This window comes from Drosophila yakuba, chromosome 3L, assembly GCF_016746365.2.
Source record: "Drosophila yakuba strain Tai18E2 chromosome 3L, Prin_Dyak_Tai18E2_2.1, whole genome shotgun sequence".
NCBI classification, from domain to species: Eukaryota; Metazoa; Arthropoda; class Insecta; order Diptera; family Drosophilidae; genus Drosophila; species Drosophila yakuba.
In genome coordinates, this window is record NC_052529.2 from 6,637,932 (window position 1) to 6,665,264 (window position 27,333).

Consider the following 27,333-nt stretch of genomic DNA (forward strand, 5'->3'; position numbering starts at 1 on the left):
CCTTGCGCGCTTTCAACTGCAAAGGTTGCCCTAGAATAAAGGCACCTAACCGTTTAAATCTGGCAGATGCCCAAAACTTCAACATTGTCCGAAATTCGCCGAAAGCCATAAAAACTTAACAAATCCCCCAGTTTAGCACAAAGGGTCGTTTAACTTTTAACGACGCGACGGGGTAATTTTATTGCCGGAGTCGTGGCCCGATAACAGTGATAACAAAGTAGCCGCGTTAACCAAAAAAGTTTCACACTTTCCGTGCTCGAAATCAAAAGGCGTAATCGTAAAACGCGGCCAAGTGTTGCGATTTATGAGTTCACAATCGTAATTGAATTTTATGCGAAAACTTTCGGCCAGCTTTCTCTGGCATTATTGTGGCAATAAAACCAAAACGCAAACAAAGGTCGTGAACATAACGAAAATTGCCGCCAAAAATTGATGCCAAGGTGAGTGGGACATACACACACAACACAACAAATTGCATTGTTGACTCCACATCCTGAATATCCTTTGGATACACGAGCCTGGTGTTTGTTGGTCAATTTGGGTTCATTTTATCCCTTTGTGGGGATCAAAGTCCGCCCTTAGAGTCCTTGACAAACAGTGTTAAAAAGGTCCATAGCCTTGACTTGAATGGATTGCATAGGCTCTTGTTTCGCTTCGCTGCCTACGGGGCCTTTCATCTTCTCTATATAATTATTCCCAGAGAGTTTCCCCCCCTGCATTTTGCCACCTTTTGGCACTTTGGCTGCACATCAAAATGCATTGCAAACTTTTGCCACGAAAGCTGTTACACTTTTTGGCCTCGTTCGGCTTAAAGTTATCAGCAGGGAATGGGGGTGTAAATGGGGGGTTCCAAGGATGGGAATCAACTTTTTTCGGGGTGTCGTCGTACTTCTTGGGGCAGACTTCCTGTTAAGCTGTCAACATGTTTGGAGTGAAGTGTTTCAGCTTTTCCGAAAAACTTTAAATTCTTTGGGGCGTTGAAATGCACGCGAGCACGCCTGCATAAAAAGCTTTGGTGTGAATAAAGTAATATTATGCTATGCCATTTTATGGTGGGTGTTATTCCTCTTGAAAAACTGCACTTAAACCCCTGTTTTATTGATTGATTAAATTTATTAAAAATCCAAACTAAAAAGATGTTCTTTACGTTTATTTGGAGCGTGTTTTATATTTGTATATTCATTATTCTATATCCTGAAATAGGATTTCCAATCAGAACGAGTCCTTTGAAAATTGTTGCCCATTTTGTGGCATGAACTTAAGCAAGTGCCCTTATCCTGTACAAATCGAATTACTTGTCACATCATACTTTTGGGGTTAATACAAGGTTGAGCTGCATTAAAAAGCAGTGCGAAAATTAATGGAGAAAAACCTCTGGACAAACTTTGGCAATCCAGTGGCTTACACTTAAATCCGTGGCATAAAAATGCACTTAAATGCAGTCACAAAATAAGATACACAAGGCCACCGCAGCGTCCTTCCACCACTCCACACCCCACCATGTTTTCCGCTCCCCCTCGCGGAAAACCAGCAACATTTTCCTTGAAAAGCGTCGCCAAGGAAATGTCAAGCGGCGGCTTGCTGGCCGCAGTCGCATTCGTATTCGTATTCGCAGTCGACACTTCCGCCGCGGCGACAGGTGCTGCCTGTCAGCTGCATGCGAACCGCGAATTTTATACCTCACCACCCACCGCTTTTCCGCGACACTTTTCCCCCGCCGCTCTTGGCCGTGTCAAGTTAATCAGCGAGCCATGGTTTCTGCTCTCCATTTTTTTTCGGTGGCTTTTCAGCATTCCATCTTGTTTTTTCGCTATTTTTTTTTTTTGGTTGTGGGCAAAAAAGAAATTTCACGCCCGCCACGAAAACTTTTCATTTTCAACAAGCGAGTGAGCGAGCGTTAATAAGGTATAAAAAAGTAAGGGGGAAAAAAGCCGGAATAGCAGCCTCAGACAAAAGAGCCTCATAAAAATGGAGCTTGTTTGTTTGAGCTAGAAGCGACTGCTGCTCCTACTTCAATTTTTTCCCTTTCCCATTTTTTTTCCCCTTTTCCCTGAAAACACGTTTATTTGTTAAAGTTTGCTGGTGTTGCTCTTGGCAGTGACTTTGGCTCCTGGCTCTTGTCAAGTAGCTAAAGACAACAAAACAGAGTCTAAATGAAAATCTGCTTTTATTCCACTCACTGACACATACGTACACGTATGAAAAAGATTTTTCAAATACAGATTTGATAAACTATAGAAAAAAGCTTTAATTTTTGTCAGGATATGTTTGCATTTCCTTAAATAAATTTTCCTCTAAAATTGGAGTTTTTTTTAAGGAAACACATTAGTTTTTAATATTTTAAATGTATTCTGTTGCTTAAAGTGTAAAGTAAAGACCATGATAGAAACTTACCGACTGCTTGGCATGGCCTTTGCGAACTTATCAGAAGACCCTCGCTTTTTTTCGGTGCATAAGCTCCTTGTACATGTGCCATAATTCACAGTGCTGCTCAGCAAGCGGTACAGCGAAAGGCTTTTAGGAGTTGTCTCACTTTTCCGCACTCTTTCACTCCTTGAACGCCATCGCCACGCCCACCTGCTGTCGCCCGGCATCGTTGACATTTTCATTCATCGTCTTGGCAACCGTAATTAAAATCGTTTTAATTTACTTTTGCCTCAAACACACACACACACACACACACACAGATAGATACAAACAAACACATGCACGCCCACGCCTTCCGTTTCCTGTGGAAAGTGTAGCACACTTATCAGCGCTTGTCTGCGTTGCCTGGTTTATGTTTATCGACTTTTGTTTAGCGGCTGATGCTGTTGCTTTTCTGCTGCTGCTGCTGCTGTTATTATTTCAGTCTCTGCCCGCCGGCGGTATCCTTACCGCTTCCCCCCCATTGCCTCCCTCTTTGCCCCATCGCCCTACTCATTATGTGGGCGTGCAAATTGCTGCATATTCATTTACCGTTATCTCTTTCTTGTCAAGTAAAACACACATTTTACTACAACAACAGCTGCTGCCTCCTTCCCGGCCCAGCCACGCCCCCAACCGCCACGAATGGTAACCATCGCCATCATTCTCCGCCCACGCCTCCATGTTCTTAATAACATAAACTTCTTTTCTCTCAGCGCCCGAGTTGAGTTAATGAAGAATTTCCATGACGATGTCGTTGCCCGTCAGCCCGTTATTACACTGCCAGAATACTCCTAGTAATTCAGAACATTATGTTGTATATGGATGCTCTGAAAAAAGTATTTCCTAAATAAACATCAAGGAATTGAACACTGTAAGGCTAATAATTCAGTTATTATAACATATTTATATTACCATCCAGCAAATCCATAATAGTACGCCCTTTTTCCGAGTGCCAAAGTATCTTTTTGTATCAATCTTTTGATACCACTCCTGCCACCTGCTCTGGCTCATTATATTGTTGCCTTTCCACGAGGACCCCAATCCTTCGTTCAAGTTGCCTGGGCAACAACAAAACGTCTACAAATTTGCCAGTCGCTCCAGCCGCTTGAGTTGGCTTGAGTTGGCTTGAAGCGTATTAATTTTGCTCATAAAATGATTCCCGATAAGATTTGATCTGTGTTTGCCTCGAGACTCCACGCTTGCCCATGGAATTTGCCAGCCTTTTGAAGTTGACTGCGCACTTGTGGAGAATGGCAAACGTTCTGGGCTGGGATGATTCGGAGTCTGAGGTATTCACCTTTGGCTTAGTAATGAAAATTCTGCGACGGCATCATCGTCGTCGTAAGCCGCTTAAAATTGCCGAGATGATGTGTGCATATGAGTAAAATCTCTGGGGCTTAGTTTGGCCCGCTATCAAAACACTCACGCAGCACTTCAAGCGGCTCGGCAACATTTTCGGTTTCAAAATTACCATTTGAATGTTGCCAGCAACATGGCTCACACATACACATGCATATGCACTGTTTCGCTTCTGTGGGCTTGTGTCTGTGTGCGATACACCCACACACGGAGAATATTTCGGAACAGGCGCTCAGCCACGATTGTTGGCGAACACGTTCCACGCACAGATACCCAGATACTCACCCACACACGGGCACGGAATGCAGACTCACTCACCGACACACACACAGCTACGTACACGTACGCACTAAGCAGGCACACAAAATCGTCCTGGAAGTTGCCACAGCAGCGAAAAAAGCGAGAAAGCCGAGCAAAGTAAGACACTCCTTTTCGAGGACGGTGGTGGAAGTGGAAAGGAGAGCAGCGGCTGGTTGAACGGGGCCAAACAAAAGCGAGATAAATAAGGAGCACACTCACACACACAGGGAAGGTGGCGGCAGACATTGAAACTGTACACCGCCGAGTGTACGTGTGTATGTGAGTCGTAAAACGGTCGCGGCCTGCAGTTGAGTCCTGTCTTAAGGGCCAAAAGAGAGGCTGCTTTATGGCCATTCCCCCGCTGCCAAAGCCCACCGTTTCTGCCACGCTGTTGTTGTTAATTCTGCCACTTTTGGCGCTGGCATAATAAAGTTGATAAAGTAACCGCAGTGCTGCCTTTGAAGATTTCCAAGATTTCCATTTCGGCCAGCGCCTAAAAGTAGGCAATTATATTTTGCATACAAATGCACGCGGTAAGACTTCAATAGGTCGTATTTAAATAAGTAATATGACTGTAAATAAAACAAAAAATAGTTAAAAATATCTAGGATATCTGAAGAGTATCTATAACTGGTAAAATATAATATTTTTGGTTGTGAGTCTATTTAAATTGCTAGTGGAATGTCGAGCCTTGAATGCCCGACTGCTTATAAGTGTTCTGTATAAATCCCCCTGTATCCTGCATCCCAGTAATGAATGGCAGTTGAGCAGCAACTGCCTGTCTTCATTTCTGCTAGGACTGCAAAAAGCGTGTCAAATAACTGGGACAACCGGAGTACGAAGAGAACAGGATGCGTAGTAGTAGTAGATAGGGACATCAGCTGCCTGCCTAAGCGTCAGCCCTAAAACAAATGAGCCTTCAACATGAGTTCGTCATTTGTTTGCCGCCACCCATCCCTTTGGCGTGAGTTTAAAGGAGCAATTTATGAAAAGCCCTTTGCAGCTGGAGACAAATACTTCTGCGGGGAGGCATATAAACTATGCACTCGAAATTTGCCGCCTGATTACGGAGCCGAAACAATGGAATGTCATAAAGGGAACGAGCAGGGGGAATATATAATATATATATATGTAGATATCTACTCTCAAGGACCTCCAACTTGGTCTGGCCGTAAAATGCAGAATGTAACACAAAGTAAAACGGAGTCGGCATCTCTCGGGGTTTCAGTTCGTGTGCGCTGGCATTGCAAGGCGCACGTTTTCCACTGCCGGCTTTTACGATCCTTGTAATTAATGCATACCTTGAGGATATATTACGAGCCATGGTCTGGTCGCAGTCTGGCTAAAGGAAATGGTCGAAGATGAACTGAAGTTGCAACAAAGAAAATCAAAACAGGTACGCAAAGCAGTGTGACTGACATTTTAATAACTTGCAACAGTTTATGAAATATATTTTTCTATTCCGGGCAAAAAACAAGACTGACTTGCTTGGCTATTCATTTTCAAGTGCGAGCATGAAAATGAAAGAGCCAACTCTCGAGTGCTGCCAAAAAGTCAACGAACAATAAGTCTAAAAGTCATGCCAGGACTACGAAATACCCCGACTTTGCATTTTGGCCCCTGGCAACTGACTGACTTATGCACTATGCATGCACTCGAGAGTTGCCAACTCTTGCCGCCTTTCTCACTGTGTCAGTACCTCTCTTCCTATTTTCCAGACTGGCACAAAACAAATGTAGCTTCGAAATTTAACTAACATTTTTGTACTCTGACACACACAATGGCTTCCTTTTCACATCAGGCGAACGCTTTGCAGTCAAGTTGGCAGGACATTCCGACCAACTTCTTGCAGAAAACTACTTCCGGCAGAGCAAACATTTTTTCCATCGGGATGTATTACGCTTTCAAGGTCTCCAGACAGCCTAAGAGTATTTGTAGTTCGTTAGGGGCTAACCCCTTTACCCCTTTTGCCTTGAAGCCTTCGTCCTTTTTGTGCTCAGTTCTGTTGAAACTCAAGAGTATCCTTTGGATCATGCATGATTACAGTATTAGGATAATCAAAGATAGTAGAAGTCTTCTAAAGATCTGTACTTTATATTGATTTAATATTATTTATTATTACAATTTAATTATTTTTTTTTTAATTCTTGAAAACAGGATATGTGAAAGTCATATCCTTCTAGCCTGTTTTACTCTACGTATTGCTGCCTTTTGTCCTTCACACTTCGCTGCATCTGGGCCTGAGTAACTTGTGTTACTCTCGACACTGCAGCACTGTTTTCCTGTTTATTTTCATTTTTATTTGGAAAAAGTGCTCTAACTGCGTCTGGCAGTGCAACTGAGCTGCCCCAATACGCTTTAATGCAATGACATTAATTTATGAGCCAGGGTCGAAGTTAAGCTCCGTTTCAGCCATTTCAGTCACTCTCTAACTCATTTATTCAGTCGGGACTGGTGACTGGTGACTTTGGACTGCTGAATGGAGATGGAGACTGAGCACTCGATTCGGCAGCATTCACACGCCTCGTCGCGCTGGCACTTAAGTAATTTCAACTTGGAAACAAACAACGCCGGAAAAGTCGCTACCGCTCCCGATCCCGATCCCGCAGCCATGGCAAATGTCAAAGTAGTTGTTAACATTTCCGCTTTTTCGCACGGCTTTTCTCTGTCCCTGTTTTTCCAGCATATTTAGATGCGGGGGAGGAGGGAACCGGCGAAAAGTTTTCCAACCAAATTGCAAGCCACAAGGAATGCAGTGGAGTAAAGCTGCAAGCGAAAAAAGTTTCCCTTGCCCGACACTCTTAAATTACTGACTTAATTATAAAACATGAACGCTGGGAGTTAAGGGGATCCTTAGCTTGGCCAGCATCCTTCGGAGCAGTTGGCATTGCAGTTGCCAGTAATTTACATAAATAACTTGGCTTGCAGTATTAACATGAAGGTTACAAATCGCTGTGCTCTCCCCCGCGCCATAAAATGTTAAATGGCATTTAAACTGTTGACTTTCAGATAAAAACGGGGTCAAATGTGGCTTGACCTGGAAAAGTAGCGGCGCCTTTGGGGAATAGGTATGCCAGGACTTTGGGGGGATGGGTAGAGGCATAAACTGCATATGGGGGAGGCTCAATTGTTACACCAGGACCTGGCTCCATTCGCCTCCTGGTCCCATTGCGACTTACTGTCGCTTCATGTTGACAAGCTTAACAACCGTCAGCTGCAAGTAGCAGCAATTCCTCATCACTGGCTCCTCGGATGGGGAGCACCACCAGCAGCAGGTCCTTTCCCTATCCTCCACTTCGGTGGCTTGACTGCTGAGGTTCTTGAGGTTTGAGGTCCCTGCCAGTCTCATGTGCAACTGACATTTTTCAACATGCTGTGGGATTTCGCCCACAACCAGCACACACATCACATCTACAAACATTGACTTTGACTTGTTTTCTGTTAATTTTTGGGGGGGCAGGGTGGCAGGAAGTTTTAGTTGCACACTGTGGCAAAATGTCTCCTTCAATAATTTCACATCTTAAATTTGAAAATAGTTTCTGAACTAATTGTTTAGCAAAGCCTCAACGTTCTGTTTAGCTACTCTTATAATTTAATTTTTTTGATTTGTTTCAAGTTTTGTTTTTAATTTTCTAATGGTGTGTCTAATTTCGTTATTGCCCTTTCCCAGAACGCCCTTTCCTTGATGATAACTCATCAAGTTCTCATATCCTGACCAGTACATGCCAGTGAAGCGTTTTTAATGTGTTTATAAATATGCCGGCCAGACAGAGTTCCCCGCGTCCACCTCCTCGTCCTTTTGGGATTTCCTTGGACTAAGCTGGCAGAACTGTAGTTTATAAAACTGTTGTCCCTTTTTGATACGCTCCCAATTGACCCCTTTGGATGCTGGGCTGTCGCTCAGTTTTGCGCCCATGTGTTCGCCCCGGTTTACCTTCTATGCAGGACATCCTGTGCAGGATGCGGATTGGGGGGGATTTGTTAAGAGTCCAGAGTTGGCAGACTAAACGGAAGCTCGGATGTGCCTGTTTATCAGCAAGGACACGCCTCCTGCGGCTTGTGGGCTAAATGTGAGAATTAATGCAAGCTCCAGCTCCTGGAGGCGGTGGATGTGATATTGAAATTAGTTGGCCAGACCGCAGGGGCAGTTGGGTGATAAGGCGTGGCCGGTTCTGGCATTTAATGAAATCGTTAACCCCGACAAATTTGCATAATCGGTTCGGGGCTTGGCCATCCAACTCGGTGTCACCATCAGCATCAGCATTGAAGGTTTCCGATGATGATGGTGAAATACTGGCAAATATTTGAACTATGGCTGGCTATAATTGCCATTCGATGGCCAAGAGTGAAAGTTGAAGTTGTTTGGCTTGGTTTGGTTGGGAAAAGTGAAATGAAATTCTTGTTAAATCGCTACGTTGGCATAAGAGTATTGCTTGAATTCACCAGTGGGCTTTGTCACCTCATCATCATCATCCGTCGTTTCGCCATCCAATCAGCCTAACATATTCCACCCTTCCCATTTTCCTCTCACTTTTCCCTTTGTTACATTTTCAATTTCATGCCTAAGTCCGCTTTGTTTGGGGAGGGGTAAAGATGAAACCATATTAGTTTCGGCCCTGTCGTTTTATTGAAGCAACAAAAATGATAATTTCGTCAATAGAAGGCTTTTGGGGGGGCCGCAAGTCCAACCAACCTAACAGGATATTCCATCTTGTAAGCCCCGTGGCCTTAACAAAAGCATAGGAAGAACCCTTCGAATGAGCATGAATTTCAATTTCTTTTTTTCTTCTTTTCGGGCCAGGATTTGCACTCTTACCCCGGGATTTTCTTTTCTTTTTTGTTGGTTAATAATCAAACGCATTCGTTTGGTTAGTTGGGGTTGTTGATGTAAATGGCCCTGTGGCTTTGGCCTTATCCGCACTCTTTTTCCTGGCCATTGATACTCTGATACTCTGCGATTGCCTTCGGTTATTTAACTTTGCTGTAGACATGTGATATCCGACATGTTTGGGGACTCGTCCATTAGCGCCGTGCCGGGAATCCTTCTCCTCCTCCTTGTTTGCCAGTGTTGAGTAATTGTATTAGATTACATTTTTTGCATCGTCCTACCTGCCACCAGAGTCCTGTGCTGTGGATACATTTTTGTGGCTGCCACAGCTGGTGTCAGGCCTGATTGATTGATTGATGGATGGATGGATGGTTGGGATGGCTTGATCTTGTGGCAATGTCAATATGCTTTTTACGGCCCTCGTCATTTTGCGCTAAGTTTATATTAAATTTCATTTTAATGGCCGCCGAAAAAACACAAACTCCTGCCAGCTGATATGGGAATATGTATCAGTATATATAGCTTATTTTCCCCTCACTTATCGCCTTCCTACAGCATTGCTTCGGGAATGGGAGGACTTGGGCGCGTTGGGTGTAATAACTTTCTGCATCATATCTGCAAGGCTATTAAATACACATAAAATTCCGTGCGGTATGCGAGCACTTTTCCCACGCCGCCCACACAAACGCCGAACGCTGAACGGCGAACGCTTTTCCCGCCCACACTTTTCACACACTCTTGCCTCGAGCTGCAACCAATGGGAAAATCATAAAAATTTATGATTGCAATAATCTGGCTTTTGCACGAAACTTGTTTTTCATGCGGAAGTGCAATTGATGCGGCTCCCACACAAAAAATACTAAATAAAAAGGATACTTTTGCGATCAATCTTTTTCAAGGACATGGACGTACTTCAAATAAATTTATGTTCAACCAAAACTTGTACTCAATATAAAACAACTTGATGAAGTAGAAGTTTTGGAATTTGGCTGTAAAAGTATAAAATTATATGAATAATGAAGATGAAACACATCAGAATTTAGTTGGAAAAGTAGTTACTAATGATTTTACGTGCCACCGAGGAGATTTCCTCATTTTCATTGCCTTGGAGCATCTTGATATTGTTCAGTGCTCCACTCCATTCGATGATGCCGGTCACCTCGGCCGTAAAAGATGGGTCCACATCTAGCATGGTGCTCAGGACTTGGAGCAAATTGCATATGACTTCCGTGTCCTCGTAGAACAGTAAATTGCAGAACTCCGGGATAACACCCTGTCTCATAAGATAGCACAGGAGATTCTTGTCCTTATCAATAGCCAGCATGCTGATTGTCAAGGCAGCTGCAGATTTCAAGGGAATCGCTTCGGCTTTTAAGTTCTCCAGTATTTTGGGCAGCAGACCTGCGTTCATAATGGCCTGTCTTTGGCAATGATTTCCATCGGCGACGTTCAGCAGAAGCCACAGAACTTGACAGCGAATATCTGCATCGGTATGCGACATCAGAGCCGATATATGGGGCAAAAGATTGTGCTTAAGCAACTCTTGAATCTGCTCCGCGGATCCAGATGCAATATTTCTGAGGGCTTGAACCGCGGCCTTCTGAACCATGGCGTCATCATGCTCCAGTAGATAAATGATCCTGGGTATCACTTCACTGCCAAGGAGCATTTGAATCATCTCACTTCCGTGGGCCAAATTACGCACTGCCATCAGTGAGTCTTCCAGAATCTTGGCCTCTGGTTTGTACAATAGAATGTTCAATGCCTGAAGAATGCCAGCTATGTCATCAGGTGGCGACGGTTGAGGACTAATGCACAGTTTCCTTAGAACCCAGGTTAAGTGACTCAAAATTAGAGAAGTGTTTGTATCCTGAATTATGGCCAACATCTTTTCCACGAATCCGTGACTGATGATAAAGTCGCGAAGGTTTGGCGCAAAGTGTAAGAGATTTCCCAAGCTCAAAACCCCCTTTTCACTGACTTCAGGATCGGATGATTGAAAGAGTCGAATCAATCGAGGCACTGCGCCAGCCTTGGCAATCTGAAAAAGTTGAAATATACTAGGAATAAAAGGAAGTAGCTATGAAATAATATAGAACCCACTAAATTTGAGTGTTCAGCTGAGCCACTGGCTATGTGAGCTAGAGCATCTGCGGCCTCGGCTCGAATTTTCTTCTTATTTCCGCGGCCAAGCGACTCCACCAGGTTTCCTATCGTATTGTTCTGCAGCAGCTCCTTGACGCCAGGAATAACTTCCGAGGAGGCTAATTTGCATTTGGTTATAGCGTTGAGTATGGTCAGCTCCTTCTGTTGCTCAGCCTTTTTTGCTTTTTCCAATCGTATCGTTCGCAACATCATCAGGTTTTCTCCTTTTTTTAGAAACCGCCGTTTACGCTTATGCATGATGTTGTGTAATATTGTGTGGAAAACTGTGCACGTGTTCTGTGTTCTATTTGCTAGCCAATGAATGTTGTGTTGTTTTAACAAATGGGGCAGAACCTTCTTAACTGAACTCCAAAAATCGAGTTGAGTTATTCAAAAACTGAAATTTGTAGTATTGGTTACACTAAGGTCTGTTAATTAAATATTAAGGTAATATTAATAATATTTGAATATTTTGTATATTTCTTTCGAATTCCAAACAGAATTTTCAAGTTTTTTTCGTAGTGCAGAGATGGAGGCCTTCGTTTAAATGGAGGGCATAAGCTGGCAAAGAGCCAGCCAGGATAAAGGACTGCGTCTTATCGCATTTCGTCCGATCTGCGTTGAGTTATCAACGATATGCTTAATTTAGTTACCCCAGTAAGGACCTCTGCTCCACATCCCATTGCTCCACTATGGAGGTCCCTTGGCAAGTGTAATAATTTGTTGTTATTATCTCTCCGGCGGTGGCGACCCAAAAGACAATGCCTTTCACATTGGCCCAGTTCCAAGGGCGAAAGGCGGTAGGCATCCTTTGCATGTGGCATCCATCTCTATGTAGATACATATATGTACATATATATGTTCGTGTAGGTACAGCAGCATAATGAGCGCATTACACGCCATGTGGCACTTGTGCCTATCTGCGATGTTCTCAACACTTGGCGCTTCGCCTGCGTCGAACGCATAAATTTCAAGGACGCAAAAACAGGCAAAAACAGGCGCAGGAGCATCGGAAAAACATGGCCCAAGAACATGCGAAGCGCGAAAAATAAATTGACAGCCCAAAGGTATGCAACGCTTTTGCGTTTGCTCAGCCAGCTCTGACCTACATGTGCGTAAATGTGAGTGTGTATGGGTTAGGGGGCGGAAGTGGTGTGGGAGTGGCAGAATATTGGGAAAAGAACTTATTAAAGGCAACATTTACGCACCAAAAAGCTCTCATCTATCTAATGACTGCAGCGCCTAGAGGCTGTTCAAAAACTTCTATCTTTAATTAGAAAATTCATAACCTTACCAGCAGGAAAGTGGTGCCTGTGTAAATAAACTCTTAAAACCACGATCTTTCAAATGTAGCCACACTTTTAATGATATGAAATATCGGTTTTCACGACAATTTCATGGCGTTCACTATGATTAAAAATTAAGTAGAGCACGCATTACCTTAATGCGCGTCATTTTGAAGAGAGAGTGAGAGCACCGCATGCTGCTTAATAATGATAATGACTATAATTTATTGAATAAAAATACCTCGTGCTGGCCAAGAGCTCCGGTAATGTCATTAATTGCACACGCATGAATATTTGATGCATTCGGTTGCGAAAATCAATTAAACGTGAATTTATGCGATACAGAAAAGTACAAGGGTTAAACACGGCGGCCATTGAAGTATTTAAAACAAATATTTAATTAAGGACAGCAATCATTTTGAAAGCGTTAAATCAGCAAAAAAGTAAATCATTTGCATTTGGGCCAGCTGAAAATGTGTATTTAATGAAAGGAAGCAGTAAACACAGAATGTTATTGCTCACCTTAAAAAATGGGAGTATGCATTCGATAGTTCTCTATTTGCGAGAAAAGTATGAGGAAAATGGCCAACGGTTATAGGGAAATTGCCGCCCTGTGACGTGTGCGCAATTTCCGCCAGCCGAGGTTTTCCCCAGAAAAGGGGTGATGCGGAGTGGATTGGCTGGCGGAATAGTGGCAGCAACTATGCCGGCTATGCCGGGGTCATTCATCCTGCAAAGTGGCGACACACCAAGCCGTAGTCACTGGCCAAACACTCGCTCGGCACCAAAATGACTAATGGGCCAAGGGGGGGCCAAGGGAGCAGTTGGCCAACTGTGGGAACAGAGAGAAGGCCAACGAAGAAAGGCAATATGCAAAATTCGTAATTTGCCCTGGCAGACAGGATCCAGAACACCCCAACTCCTTGGGGGCATTGCCCAAACTCCTAAAACTCCGCTGCCTCCCCTTGGGGCAGTTGTCGCATTCACTTTGACCCAGCAACGTTCGACTATTTTTATGACCAAATGGCGTTTTATTGCCGTCGACTTCTGTCGATTTGTGGACCAGAAATACATACATATACTCTTATAGTATAGTATAGTATAGACTACTATCCAATTGCGACTCTGCTCTCAAATGTGGGACAGGATCTGGTTTCCTTGGGCTGGCAGTCTGACTAGTTCAAAACAAGTTGACATTCCTCGGCATCCCTTATCGATTTTCTGTTGTTCGGAGGCTAACCAAATCGCCGCCTTAAGCTGTCCAGGAATCCATTCCCAGCTCCTTCGATTTATATCGGGGGTGGATTCGCACTGGGTGTGAGGCTTTGGCAAAACGTTTCAATTGATTTCAACATTTATTGCTTTCGAAAGGGAGGAAGTAGAAGGACTTCAGGGGACATTGCCCAGACATCGGACGAAAGGTAGTCGAATTATTCCGTTGTTCGAATGCTCGTACATATAGAAAATAGTTTTTCCTTGTCCTTTTAAAGCAAAGGTACAGGCATCCTTGTGGGCGCACAGTTTTCCGTTCCTTATTGGCATCTTGGCATCATATTTTTTTTTTTTTTATTTTGGAAAACATTTTAGCATTTAACTAACCATTGTGCACCGGGCATACCAATCATTTTTGCCTTCATAAGCTAAAGTATGGAGAATTTTGAATGCCGAATATGCGAGAATAATAATTGTTTTGTTTATTGCACTGCCTGGCATTTGGCTTTAATTGCACCGAAAAACATTCCGAAAACTAATTAAAATTCTTTTCATTCGGTTCGTTCGGCGCGCTTTGCATATTCAAATCATTAAAGGAAAATGCACACAAACAACAGCAGCAATTTTTTGTAATTTAGCTCAACTCAACACCTTTTTGAGGGGTTGCTCAGCCAAGCCAACGTGTTGGCATTTCTTTTTCAGTCTCTTTTTCTATATATTTTGTGTTTTTGTGCCCCGCAGCAAAAAAAACACAATGAAACAACAGTGAGGAGGCGAAAAAAGAAAAAAAAAAAACAATTTCAAAATTCACATAATGAACTGGAGACCAAAAACCGGGGGCTTGGCAAGTGGGTGGCAATGGGCGAGTGGGGGCGGTTGGGTGAAAAGGACCCAAAAAGGACCGAAAGCGCTGCTTAAAGCCCTTGCCAAATAGCATGCCAGTTGGCAGTAAGCGAGAAATAATTATTTGCCGTGCTAAGCGAACATTATTCACTCGAATTCGGCCAGGAAAAGGCGTAACAGGCAGAGCAAAATAGAAATATGTTAAACAACTCGGCCTGATACCACGAAAAATTGGTCAGGGAATTAAGGCTCTAAGTAAAAGTGTTTTTGCAAATTTATCACTGGGAAAAAGTAAAGCAAGAGTTTATACATCAACGGTTAAGTTCAGCTAAGTAGATTTAGGCTGTGCACTAGATTTTCTTTCAGTGCCCATTTAAGAGTATGTTACCGCACCTGGCTGCATTTAATGTTGTCATTTTTGGGGCCGCCTTGTGATTTACCTTTTTGCCAGCGCGTTGTTCCCATTTTCCTGGGAAATTTGTTGTCTAATTTATGTAAACCAGCCGCTCATCCACACCGCCCAACATCCATCCCATCCACAACTGGGTGTAATTTATGAAATTGCCATCAGTTCATGCTCTCACGTCTTTCACTCACTTTTCACTCGTTCTCTGTGCGTTCGCCGCCATTGACATTATGAATGTTTTTCAATTTTATTTATGACGTAAATTGTTAATAAATGCAGCCGACCTCGGAACGTGACTCACTCGATGTCTTATCGCATTCGCCGAAATGATTAATGTCTGCCATAAACGAATTGCATTTTAAATAAATTATTACGCATACGCAGCGTGGATCGAGGCGTCTCTAATGAAGCTGCCGGCTATTTGGCGGAGCAAAGAAAAAAGGAGGGAAATTCCCTTTAAAAGGAGCCGCAGCAAAGGAGTGCGGCATCTCGACATGTGTGTGTGTGTGTGCTAGCCAAACTTGGTTGGCAAACTCTTTTTCGCTTGCAGCTTGATTAAAATTTCATTAACAAAGAGCGGCGAAACTTGCGGCATACTTTAAGGCTGCGGCTGGCACGTGTGTGTGTGTGTGTGTGATGTGCTATGTGTGGGTGAGAGAAATCTGCGGTTCCACACACACACACACACACCCACACTCACTCACATAGAGGGACACACCACACTAGCACACCGATGTCGGCATATAAAACGCTTTGCTTGTTTCGAGGCTGCCCGACTTTTTTTCCTTCTCCGCTGGCTTTTTTCGCCTGAACGCTTCGTTTGTTTGCCAACTGGCGACGGATCCTTAAGGATGTGTGCTTTCTGTGCGGCTGTGTGTGGATTGGTGTGGGTGTGTGTGAGTGCCTGTTAAATTGCTTGTTTATGTTGGCCCGCTTCCTGGCAGTGAGCAAAAAATGCGAACAAGAACTCGCGCGGCAATCACTTGAAAATTCTCATATGATTTTGATTTCTTTTAATTTGCGAGCAACTCCGCGCTCTTATCCTGTCTGCTGTTTGCCTTTCTCCTCCTTCATTTTTCACTGGCAGACAAATATTTTTGCTTAGGCTTGTTGATTTTATTACGGCTTTGTTGCGTTACGATGCTCACTTTGGCAAATTGAGAACTTGTAAATATTTAATGTGAGGGAAGTGGAGAGATAAGCAGGATAAACAAGAGCAACAGGATGCAATTCACGCTTTAATAAACTGCTCATTATAGTCAGTCAAGAGCCGAATTTGTAAATCAGTTAATAATATTCCTGAATCTAAATGGCACTTTTAATATTAAATGCCCTTAAAAATGATATTTCTTCATTTTTGCTTTAATAAGAAGCCCACTCTACCTTAAACTTGAAATGACTGCTGTAGCTTAACAAACGTCTAAGCTGCTTGCCATAATTATAAAGCCAGCATCAGCGTTAATTTACCTTCCGCGCTGCACTGCGAGAAATGAGTGGCGTGCCTTTCTGAAGTACTCCGTCATTAATTTTTCACATTTGCACTCGGCCATTTTCTGGATTTTCCCTCCGTCGAGATATCCTCTTAGTGGCGCTAATCCTCGGACCGCCAAACCTCACACCCAGCGGCATGTCAAGCATTTAATTACTGGCCATCAGCAGGACTTAAAAGTGACCCTCATTCCAGTGATCATGGTGCGCGGGAATCCGCTTCGTTAAAATAATATTAAGCCAGTGAGAGGATAAAGGATTCATCACTCAGCTCGCCTGTCCTTTTGTGCTAACTGGCTTTTTATTATTTTTTTTTTTCGCTTTGCTTTTCCGTATTGCCACGCAAAATATTTTCATTAAAATGTCAAAAAATATCTGGAAATATTGTGCGCAGACACGCAAAATTCAGTTGGCCATGTTGGCTGAAAGTGGTGGTGATAAAAATTAATGGCAAACGCAAATGCAAGAGGCGGCAAAAAGGATTCAAGATTTGTTTAACCAGGATTCGTTTGCCGTCTGTCCCAAGCTCCAGTGAATTGTCGGGAGAGTCGTTAAATTGTTTTCATTATCCTTGTAAGCCCTGCCTGCGAACCCAGCAGACTGGGGTCAGAGGTAATAGCCCGGCATCCCCACTCCCCGCTTCACTCAACTCGCGTTCCTCTGCCAATTAAAACCACAATGCAAATGAGCTGTGCTTAATGCGTGTGCCAATGTGTGCGTGCGGTCACTATGTGTGTGTGTATACACTGGACTAAATAATAAGGGAATGCAGCAGAGAGTTGAATTAGTATCAAGTTGAAAGTACCAGTAAAACAGTTTACCAAATCTCTTAAATATCTATTAAAGAAATCAAACGGAAATCGTTCGTCTTTTTATTTTTTATATGACAACTTTGCAAGGATATGGTTATGCGACATAAAACTTTTAAAAATTCAAATCACAACTAGACCATGCAGTTTCTCTCTGTGTACTCCAACATCGAATAGTTTGCGGTCCTGGGGCATAGAAAAATTTAATTGCTCTGCTGGGAGGAGGGCTGGTCCCTTAATTTTTCCGCTGTTGTTTTGAAAAACGCTTAGGCCTCTCCCAGTTTGGACTATATGCTAAACGAAAGAAAACCCGAATTGGGGCTGGGTCGCACTTGTTGTTGATCGTTGTGTTTTCTGGTTGTTCCTGCTTTACGAACTTACGCCAATCCCAGTAGGCAAACACAATCGACACACGATGCATTCTGAAGGGAAATAGCCGGAATGGTCGTCGTCGTCGCCTTCGCTTTGCTCGTGTTTCCGTTTCATTTGTAATTAATTAAATTACTTCCGCTTAAACTGCGTTGCAGACGCAGGAACCCGAGGAGAGCCAAACCCATCCCAACCCATCCCAATTCGAAGTCCCAGCCCGGCGACTTCTCAATTACGCCTCACTCAACCAACCAACCAACCACCCAGCCATCCATGCAGCCGGCAGATCCTTTTTCCCGGCCAACAACTCCAGCACGGCTTGTTTATCCTTCGCAGTCTCAGGCCCTGGACTCCACGAAGTAATTAAGAAGACATTTCACCCGGGCATCCTTTAATCTGTGCGTTTTATTTGCGGCATCGTCTCCGTGTTTACTTCATTGCCCGGCCAGCGCCGAGTGCACAGCGAACAAATCTGTGTAAAATCTAAGATTGATTTATCATTATGTCCTAATAAGCAAAATAATCCAATCAGTTGCATAGGTTAGTGTATTAATACTTTAAATGTAAAAACAACAGAAAGACAGTTCAACGTCATTAGGTATTGCTCATACTTTCCATTGCTGCAACTACTTATAAAGCAGTTTTTCTAAAGAGGAAAATTCATTTTCACCATTCTTTTCCGTGTAGTAATTTAGTTTGGAACTTGTCCTGGGCTCTTGGGGCTAGCACGCTCTCATCTCCAGCTGGAATTTGGCTCCACCGCCCACTGCAATCTTGATGATTTGCTTTGGTTTTGCTTAGTGTCTGTGGCTTGGCGCCTTGTTCCGTGTTCCATGTTCCTCCTCCACTTTCCATCCTCTAGACGCCACTCCTGCTGATCCTGGGTGCCGCTGGGCTCCTTTAATCTGTTGCCAGTGGACTGAACTGGTTGTTATTTCGTGCCCAGGCCACGCTTGATTAGTCGCCTAATGAGGTGTTGACTATGAACGTCTAATGATTGCCATAGAACAGCCTCGCTTAAACACACACAACAACACACACACAGAGAGCAACTCATGTGCTTACACTTGGGCGCTGCTTTAAGTTGATTTTAATTAAATCAAAATCTTCCTTCTGCTTTACTTGCAGCTCATGAACGGCGTACTCAACTTGCAGCTTTAAACGTGGCCGACTGGAGGAAAGCCCAATGAAAAGTTTGGTTGCCCCCCAACCGATGTGAGTAAATCAATACGTGAAGTAGAGCAAAGACCGGATAGGCAAAAAAAAATAAAAATATATGTGAAAAACTAGCCACGGATTTGCATTGAAAACTCGCTTTCGGACTGCACCAAAAAAAATACGGAGCGGATGCTAAAATATCGATTCGGCAATATTGCTTTCGCTTTTCCCCAGCAGTTTTCAATGCAAATTTGAAAAGCGCACAACAAGAAAAAACAAAAACTTTCTACAAAATTGGCATATTCTTTCTCCATTTTTATTTACATGAAATTCGGCCTTTAAACATGATAACCAAACGAATCGAAATTGGCATCGAACTTATGCGCAAAATTGGCAACTAATTGGCGAAAAACGAACAAAAAAAAAAACACTTGCGACTGCAAAATGTGAAATTCGTAAAATTGTTGTGTAATCGAAAATCGCATAAAATGGGAAACGTAAAATCAAAACAAAAAATATATATGAAAACAACAACCACAACAATATGGGCATCATGTATTCCCTTACAATCACAACAACCACCGAACAAAAACATTTCAACAACACCATCATCACCATCATCATCATCACCATCATCACCATGTTCATGAACATCCTGCGAATCCTGCTATTTATGCGCTTTATGGTGTGACGTCATGGCTGCGACCCTTGGCTGATAAATCCCCCTTGTAATACCCACCACCCCCCGCCCTAAGCCACCCACTCCCCTCCATTTTCCTATCCCTATTTATGTGCATTTTTGTGGCTTTCCCCCTCAATATTTCTCCGTGCTATGCGTTTTCATTTGCGTTTTCACTTGCCGTTTTTGTTTATGCTTCACGCTTTCGATTTTTGTTTTGGTTTTCCTGCGCCGTCCCCCTCTCCGGAAAACTCGACCCATCCTGCATTGCCAATTTCCGCTTGAATTAATTCCGTGTTTAAATCTGCGAATCGTCGTCGTTCATGGTCCTTCGTCCTGCAGTCATTCCGAGTGGAGCAACAGCAACGGCAAGAGCAAGTGAACCCCTGCGGCTGGCCACCCAACCAAGCAACCACCCACCCATCCACCCATCCACCCACTTGCCACCCACTGTAGTCAAATTTAATAAAAGGCCGCGCAGAGAGTCTCGTGCTGGTGGTGACTGGAACTCGCTGCCAATGTCCTGAATTGTCCTCGCAGGCTCACGCAGTGCGACAAAAGCCGCCCGCAGCGCTTTTTATATGCGCACATAATTCAGAGCGTCGGCCAGTAACACCCGCTGCCAAAAGTTAATGCCCAAAAGCGCGACCGCCACAATGATAACCAACAATAATTTGGATTATGACCAGGCCAGCGCCAGCAGCACAATAATAACAGGAGCTACAACGACCACCGCAGGCACAGTCGCCACATCATCGGTGGCCATGAGCAACTGCGTCGGCAACAGCAACAGCAATGGCAGCACCAGCAGCAGCAGCAACTCCTCGCCCACGGCGGACAACTCCAATTCCAATTCCAACTCCAGTTCGAATTCAAACGCAAATATAAATCGGAATTTGCATCAGCACACCAACTCAAACTCAAATTCCAATTCGTATTTCAATCGATTCGACAATCGCATAGCTGCCAACTTGGCGGCCGTTTTAACCGGCGCAGGAGCCCGCTTTCGATCCTCATCCTGCAGCAATCGCCAGCCAGCTGGAGTGGCTAATGCGGCCATGTTGAGATCACCATTGGCCACCATTAGCCGCAGGACCAGTCTGGCCACGCCCCCTTCGCCAGCGAGTCTAGGACGACGCCGCCCACTGCAACTCTTCACGCACGCGAATCTCAAGTGAGTAGTTTTCAAGGCGCCTCGTAGCAAATTTCTCCAATCACTGCTTTCACATCCATTAAAAAGCACACGATACCCAGAACACTTCTATAACTACACAACTATAGTTGATAAGTAATGGCTTTATTAAAATACATATTTAAGTAAAAAGTCGCTCTTACAAGTTAAAAATTGCATAAGCAAGGAGTTTACTTATTGCCTAAGTATGTCTATTTTAATTAGAGCCTATGTAATTTTGCTTTTTATAATTTTGCTTTTAATATTCGACACATCTTATGAGTATTGTCTAAATTCCTTATTCAGTTGCAATGACAACGAGAAGGTGGCCCAAACACCGAGCTCTGATGAGGACAACTCGCCCACCGAACTAAACAGCTGCAAGCGACTGGCAGACAAGCCTCCTTTGGTGAGTGTAAACTATATTCGGTGTATTAAAGTTCTACTTTACTACTACTTAGCATAAAGGCAACATACCAGAAAAACAAACAAAATTGTATGAATGATAATGGGACATTTGTAGAGCTGGAATTTCTACGTAGTGTTAGGATTATTCAAGAGATTTTCCTGCCAAACGATGGCAAATATTTTGCCCTGCATTAGAAGATCAAACATATTTGATGGGTTTGACTTTGATAAGGGTGCGCCAGCACTTGGACCACGTTTATTGCTTTTCCATTTTTCCATTTCCACGCAGAAGGAGTGGTCCAAATGTCTTGTGAATTTTCAACGCTTTGTTATGAATTATTGGCAGCCAGTATTCCCGCACGCGGTTAGCTAAGCTTCCTTTTAAAAGGCGAAAAAGTTTAGACAAGTTGTGGGGCCCACAATGCTGGAGGTCCTTACGGACCATTTGCTGGATTGCCTGCTGGATTTTTTCGGCTTTGCCATTTTCCGTTTCAACTTCTGTTTTTTTTTTGTCTCCGTCATAACACGTAGAAGAAGTCGAAGGGCTGCCCACATGCGAAATGTTTATCAAATGTTTCGCCCGTGTTCTTTGTCACGTGATGGGCGAGTTCGAGGCAGAAGTTTTGCAATGCAAAACTTTAGCCTTTTGCCTCGACTACCGACTGCACACACGTTGTTTTCATAAATTCAACGCCTTAAATATTCATGCCCCTGTGTGCGTTCCCCTTTCCATATACATATACATATACATATATATTTATATATATATAGATAGATATGGAGTCGAGGCAGCTGTGCTCAGTCGAGCATAGTCTATGCGATAAGTACGTGCGAGTTTATTCATACGAGAGAGACGCGCTGGCACTCGACCACGCTGCGTATACGTTATGTGTTTGTCTTGTTTATGGCAGCAATGCGACTCGATTGCGCATTATGGTGATTACGTCTGTAAACTAATGGCCTCCGACTCGAGGATGAGCCACCCACAGTTCGATGCAACTAAAAATCAATCGAATCAAGGCCAAGTCACATAGCAAAACTGAAACATCAATGGGAATCCAAACACGGCGCACGACAACAACAACAACAGCAACAACAACAACAACAGCAGCAGCACTCTGAGAAATTGAAATCGTATCGAAAGCGAAAAGCAATCAGTTGGCCCTAATGGTAAACCATAAATATTGTCAATACAAGGACCGTAGCTATATACATATGTATATATACTACCACCCCCGCCGACATTCCGCATATGTTCGAGGTCGGAAAACAAAGAAACGGAAAAAAAAAAAGGGAAAAATAAAAGGGTTTTTGCTTTCGCTTTTGGTATTTTTCATATTCCTGTGCAGCGCGCGTTCCCTTGTTTTGTCAATAAATCAATTTCGGCTATAAACATTTTTCGCCGGCAACGGCAAATAACACGCATACGCCGCATGGTACGGCAGGCATATCCTTTTGTTTTGCATAGTTCTTTATTTTTTTGAGTCCCCCTTCCTTTACTTTTTTGTGGTTCGACATGCTGCTGCCTGTCAATAACATCATTCTGTGTTGCAGGGTGCGGCCCGATAAGCAAATTAATTTTTGCTTCCCCCCATGGGCGGCACAGCAATGTTTGCAGAGGGGCGTGATGCTTCCCTAATTGTGCCCAACAGGCAACTTGCCATCACCATCGCCAACGTCGTCGTCGTCGTCTGCTTGGCTGGCTGATTCAATTTCAGATAAGCAAAATAAAGCAGCAGGCAACTGCTGCACATGCGACCCACGATGACATGGGTGTGGGCGAAAGGGGGAGAGGGGGCGGCAGGAGTCAAAGACAAATGCGTTGCCACATTATGCAGTTTGCTGTCGGTGTTGTCTGAATCGGAGTCTCAGTCTGAGTGCCACATCACCCGCATATCCTTGTCCCTGGGATCACTCCTCCTGCTGCTGCTGCTGCTGCTGCTGCTACTGCACCCCCTCATGCATCCCATGACCCCCTCTTCCTACACCACTGACATCCGACTTAGACGGAAATGACGCACTGTCTGTCTGTCTGTTTGTCTGTTGGGTCGCTCTGCTCTGCTCTGCTCTCCGCTGGCGTTGATGCATCGATGCTGTTGACTCGGCGCCGCTAAATGTTTGTTTAGCAACTGCAACTGCAACGGCAAACGAGACCTGGCTGCCCGCTCCCCTTGTTGCACTGCGACAAAAAGCTTGCTTTCTATGCATTTCAAATGCATTAAAAGTATCTAAGCTGTTATTAAAGCGCATGTTTGGCTGACACTTGGCCTTAAGCTCGTTGCTGCTTATTTCTTTTACCAATAACATGGTATATTTAGTAGGGTACATTTCATTCGAGTGCACCACTCAACCACTCTGAACTCTGAGCGACAGCTATCAGTTGCCACATGTGGCTGGTGTGCCTGGCTTTGACTTGGTTTGACTCGGTTCTTCGATCCGGCTGCGTCACGCCTACCCATGTATCATGTGTGCACGGAATATATTTTCAGCTCGAATGTCATAAATAATATTTTGTGGGCCACGCCCACATCAGCACACAGGAAAAACAAACATACACACACGCCCATCGCCCACCGCCAGTTGGTGTATTTGATTTAAAACCCGCTCGACTTTCGCTTTGCCCTTTTTGTTTAGCCCCGTTTTTGGCTCCTTATCCTTTGGCACAAGCAGTTTATTAAATTTGCATAAATGTTGAGCATTTTGCGGCAAGTGTTCGTTGTTGCTTTTTTGTATTTTTTTCTTTTTTTGAGGGTTGGGGAGCACGTGCCGCCTCTTTTGGCTTTGCAACAGCTGCCACTAATGTCCAGCTAGCTGGCAGTTCATTAAACGAGCAGGGTAATTAGTGTAGTCGGGGAACAAGAAGCCAAGATATTTATTCTGAAATTGAGAAAAGAAAAGAGCAAAAGCTGAAAAGTAAATAGAAAAGAAAATGGGGCAAGGGAACACGCTGCCACGCAATGTAAACACACCTGAAACAGGAGCCCATTTCTTTATACAGCGAACTGAACTCCAGCGATATAAGTGTGTACATAGTCACGAAAACATGGCCGCAAATCAGTGTGCAATGCGCCGTGAAATATGCAAACAATGGTGCCTTCATCTCACTTCTACACTTTTTTACCCGAAATTATGCAGCAATGGGCAAACAATTGCCGTCGGAGCAGGAAAAGCAGGTGGCAAGGATAACCCTCCACCAGCCACCGTCTCATTGTCAATGTCGCCTTAAATTATGCCACAAAAAAGTGGGGCTGTAAAAATGGGTGGCGGAAAATCGGCTAGGCTACCAACTAGACTGCAGTCTAGTTTTGGGGCAGACAACTATTCTACAAGCGCCGGCAGACTTTTTCAAAGCCACTGACCCCGAAAAAACAGGACGAAACTCCGGCGAAGGGGCACGGGGCAAGTGTAACACGATCTCAACATGGGCGCTAGTTTTATCATTAGTTCACCCACTAAAAAGCGAGCGTATAGGGGTTAGATAGTTTTAAAACTTATAGTACATTTAATGGCATATACCATGTATAAGCTTAATAACGTTAATAGAAAATCTGTAAAGTACACAGAAGTACCGAAGATATCCTTAAAGCTTTCTTTTAACACGTTCTAAAGTTTTTGTTATGCATTTTCAGTCAGTTTAGCTTTGAAGTTAGCATTTACAGGGGCATTACCCAGTCGATTGGTATTTTCGCAACCACAACTCAACACTTGCTCTACATACTATAGTTCGCTATTCTTTTTGCCGCCGCTGCTGGTCCTTAGTCCCGAGTCCCGAGTCCTGCGGCACATTTCCGCCTAGAATGCCAGGGCCGCCATTTGCTATGCAACATTTTAGACGGTGGCAATGTACCATAAAAGGACTCGCAGTCTGCCACGAATTTATGCGCCTTTCTCCGTTCCTTGTGCACTTTGCACTCTTTCTTCGCTTTTTTTTTCTACCACCAAAGTTCCTCCTCCCAAGCTCCTCTCGCAATTCAACCACCGGTAATGCCTAGTCCAAGCATCCGTTTCCTGTTTAAGTGCACAGCCGAAAAAAGTTTCGCCTGCAGTTCGGAGGACGCCTTTTGTGGCGCGGCGCATTTTGCCAGCATTTTGTCTCGCTGCGGTTCTCGGTAATAAATTCTTTGCTCCTTTGCTCTGCTCCGCCTCCGTCTGTGGCTGCGGGCCACGCCCTCTACCTCTACTACCACCCCCCTCACACAGGCAACGCCCACGCCCACGCCCATGCCAATGCCACCCAGCCGCTGCCCTTGACTGCAGCATCCTTTGCTGATCCTTGTCGGCTTACAAGGTGTTTAAATTGTAGTTAATTTTGTTGCCACTTGAACGCTCTGCCATCGTCTTTGATCCCTTTTTTCGGCGGATTTCGTTAAACTTTAAGTCGCTTTGGGTCTACACTTGAAAAATATATGGCTATTTTATGAGCAGTTTAAATATAGTAAAGGAAAATACTTAAATTTAAATCAACCAATCTGGGTACGCTTAAAGAATGACGAGTACTCAATTGCACCCAATAATATTACCTAAAGAAATATATTATTTCTTTCTGTGTAGGTCAAGCGCTTGACAATGGGCTTGCTGCGCCAGAACGAGGAGTCACGCCCACTGGTGGGCGACATGACCCCCTTGAGTGCGCCTCTGGACATCCAGCCGGTGTACTCGAATGGCTACATCAACGAGGACTCCTACATCGACAGCAAGTTCGGTGACTCGTGCCGCCAATCCTTGACAGCCATTCCGATGCTGGACAACGTCAACCTGAACGACAACAACGAGTTTAACTTAAAGAAGCGATATCTGCGGGAAACGAGCAGCGGTAAGTGATTTGGTCTACACTTATAGTTCAAGTTTTTGTTTGAAAGCATTGACATAATATGATTTTAAAACATTTTACAAAACTTTTTTATATTTTATAGCAAATTCCAGTCCGAAAATCTTCGCCAATCGCCTGCGGATGAACCAGGGTGCCAGTAACCAGCGGTGCAGCAGTTTGGCCAACGCCTTCGGCAATGTGGGATGCGAGGAGGAGGATCTGGAGCTGAAAGATGCCTGCTGGTACCAGGCGGGCATTTCCAGGGACATTGCCGTCGAGGTCCTGCAAAGCAAGAGCCCAGGTGCGTTTCTCGTGCGGAAGAGCAGCTCCAAGCCAGGATGCTATGCACTCACACTTCGCGTACCCTCGCCACCTGGGCCGAAAATCGCCAACTACATTATCCTAAGATCCCCAAGGGGCTACAAAATCAAGGTGAGATAACTGCAATTTGCTTATTAATTTAATTATATACTTACATGCCATCGATGTGGATTTCTTTTGTGCATTTTCAGGGCTTTCGCAAGGAGTTCTCCAGCCTGAAAGCACTGATCACCCATCACTCGGTGATGCCCGAACTGCTGCCCGTCCCACTGGCCATGCCCCGTCCCACCAATATGTCATCCTCGCGGCGGAATCTCGACGACTTTGATACCTATGACTCGCTGCAGATGCTGCTGAAGTATCTGCGTGCCAAGAACATGGAGACGGAGCAGCAGCAGTAGCTAATGGAGGAAATCGATCAACTGGTTGCGCAAAATTACATTTAAGTTATGGTGCGTGCAAAATAGTTTTGCTTGAATCGAACCGATACCGAGAAAATGTGATACTCTATGAAAAAGAAAAACACAGACACTGCAAATGAAACGCCTAGCTGATAAATGGTGAAAGTATCTCTAGTTTAGTTTAGTTCGGGTTTTGGTTGTTCCCGCTTTTTTGGTTAAGTGTATCCCAAAAAAAAGGCATAGAAAAGTGCGTAAAGTATTCAATGGTTATTCAAACATTTAAGTGGAAATTATAAATTGTCATTTTCGAATTTGAATAATTGTTATAAATAAAAATTAACTTATTCAATTGGTCAGTCAGTCAGAATGTTTACTTTTCAATTTCCTTTGAGCACTTTCAACTGCAAGCCTATAAAAATATTTAAAAAAAAATTATATAATATTCCAAGTACGGAAAAGCTCTATGTTAAATGTTGTTGCTGCTTCCCACTGTTAAGCATAAATAAATATATACCAAATTGAAATGCATATTTAAATGTAAGCAAAACAGACACGAACCAAAAATGTAAATAATTCACTACCGTAACACAATTGAGTAAATAAAGTTGTTTAATTTATAATAAAAAAAAACAAAAAAAAAAAGTAAGCGAGAAACAATAAAAAGGAAAACACAGAACACGAGTAATAACAATCAATTCCTCCTCTCTCTCACTCATTATGCAAATTTTTGTGCACTGGCCTGGCAGCTGGCATCTGAAATGAATTTTCGCACGTTAATTATTTGTTGGCGACACAATTTCGCATTGAATACTCTCTTTAAGGTCGCCTTCAACGGCACATTGTGCTGCAGCAGGTTGTTTGTTGTCGGGCCTAATCACCGTCATTATACAATTTTAATTTGCTAAACTTTTAATCGAAAAGCGAAAAGAAA

At 43.7% G+C, this 27,333-nt stretch overlaps 2 protein-coding genes across 3 annotated transcripts; one reads left to right on the plus strand and one right to left on the minus strand.

Moving 5' to 3' along the window:
- Positions 1-27,097, plus strand: LOC6533137 (putative uncharacterized protein DDB_G0277255). 2 transcript variants are annotated; one of them, XM_002093827.4, is made up of 7 exons: positions 1-440; positions 18,583-18,669; positions 19,634-20,465; positions 20,769-20,871; positions 25,422-25,683; positions 25,784-26,112; positions 26,193-27,097. In XM_002093827.4, the coding sequence occupies exons 3-7, from the start codon at positions 19,924-19,926 to the stop codon at positions 26,400-26,402; spliced, it is 1,446 nt and encodes a 481-aa protein (XP_002093863.1). In that variant the 5' UTR covers positions 1-440; positions 18,583-18,669; positions 19,634-19,923; the 3' UTR covers positions 26,403-27,097. The 2 variants fall into 2 exon arrangements, with proteins under 2 accessions (XP_002093863.1, XP_015049823.1); XM_015194337.3 differs by lacking the exon at positions 19,634-20,465 and having other exon boundaries at positions 6-440.
- On the minus strand, positions 8,677-11,419 carry LOC6533136 (importin subunit alpha-4). Its single transcript, XM_002093826.4, has 2 exons — positions 11,000-11,419; positions 8,677-10,937 (listed from the first exon to the last, which is right to left on the minus strand). The coding sequence occupies exons 1-2, from the start codon at positions 11,297-11,299 to the stop codon at positions 9,936-9,938; spliced, it is 1,302 nt and encodes a 433-aa protein (XP_002093862.1). The 5' UTR covers positions 11,300-11,419; the 3' UTR covers positions 8,677-9,935.
- Positions 27,098-27,333: the final 236 nt, after the last annotated feature.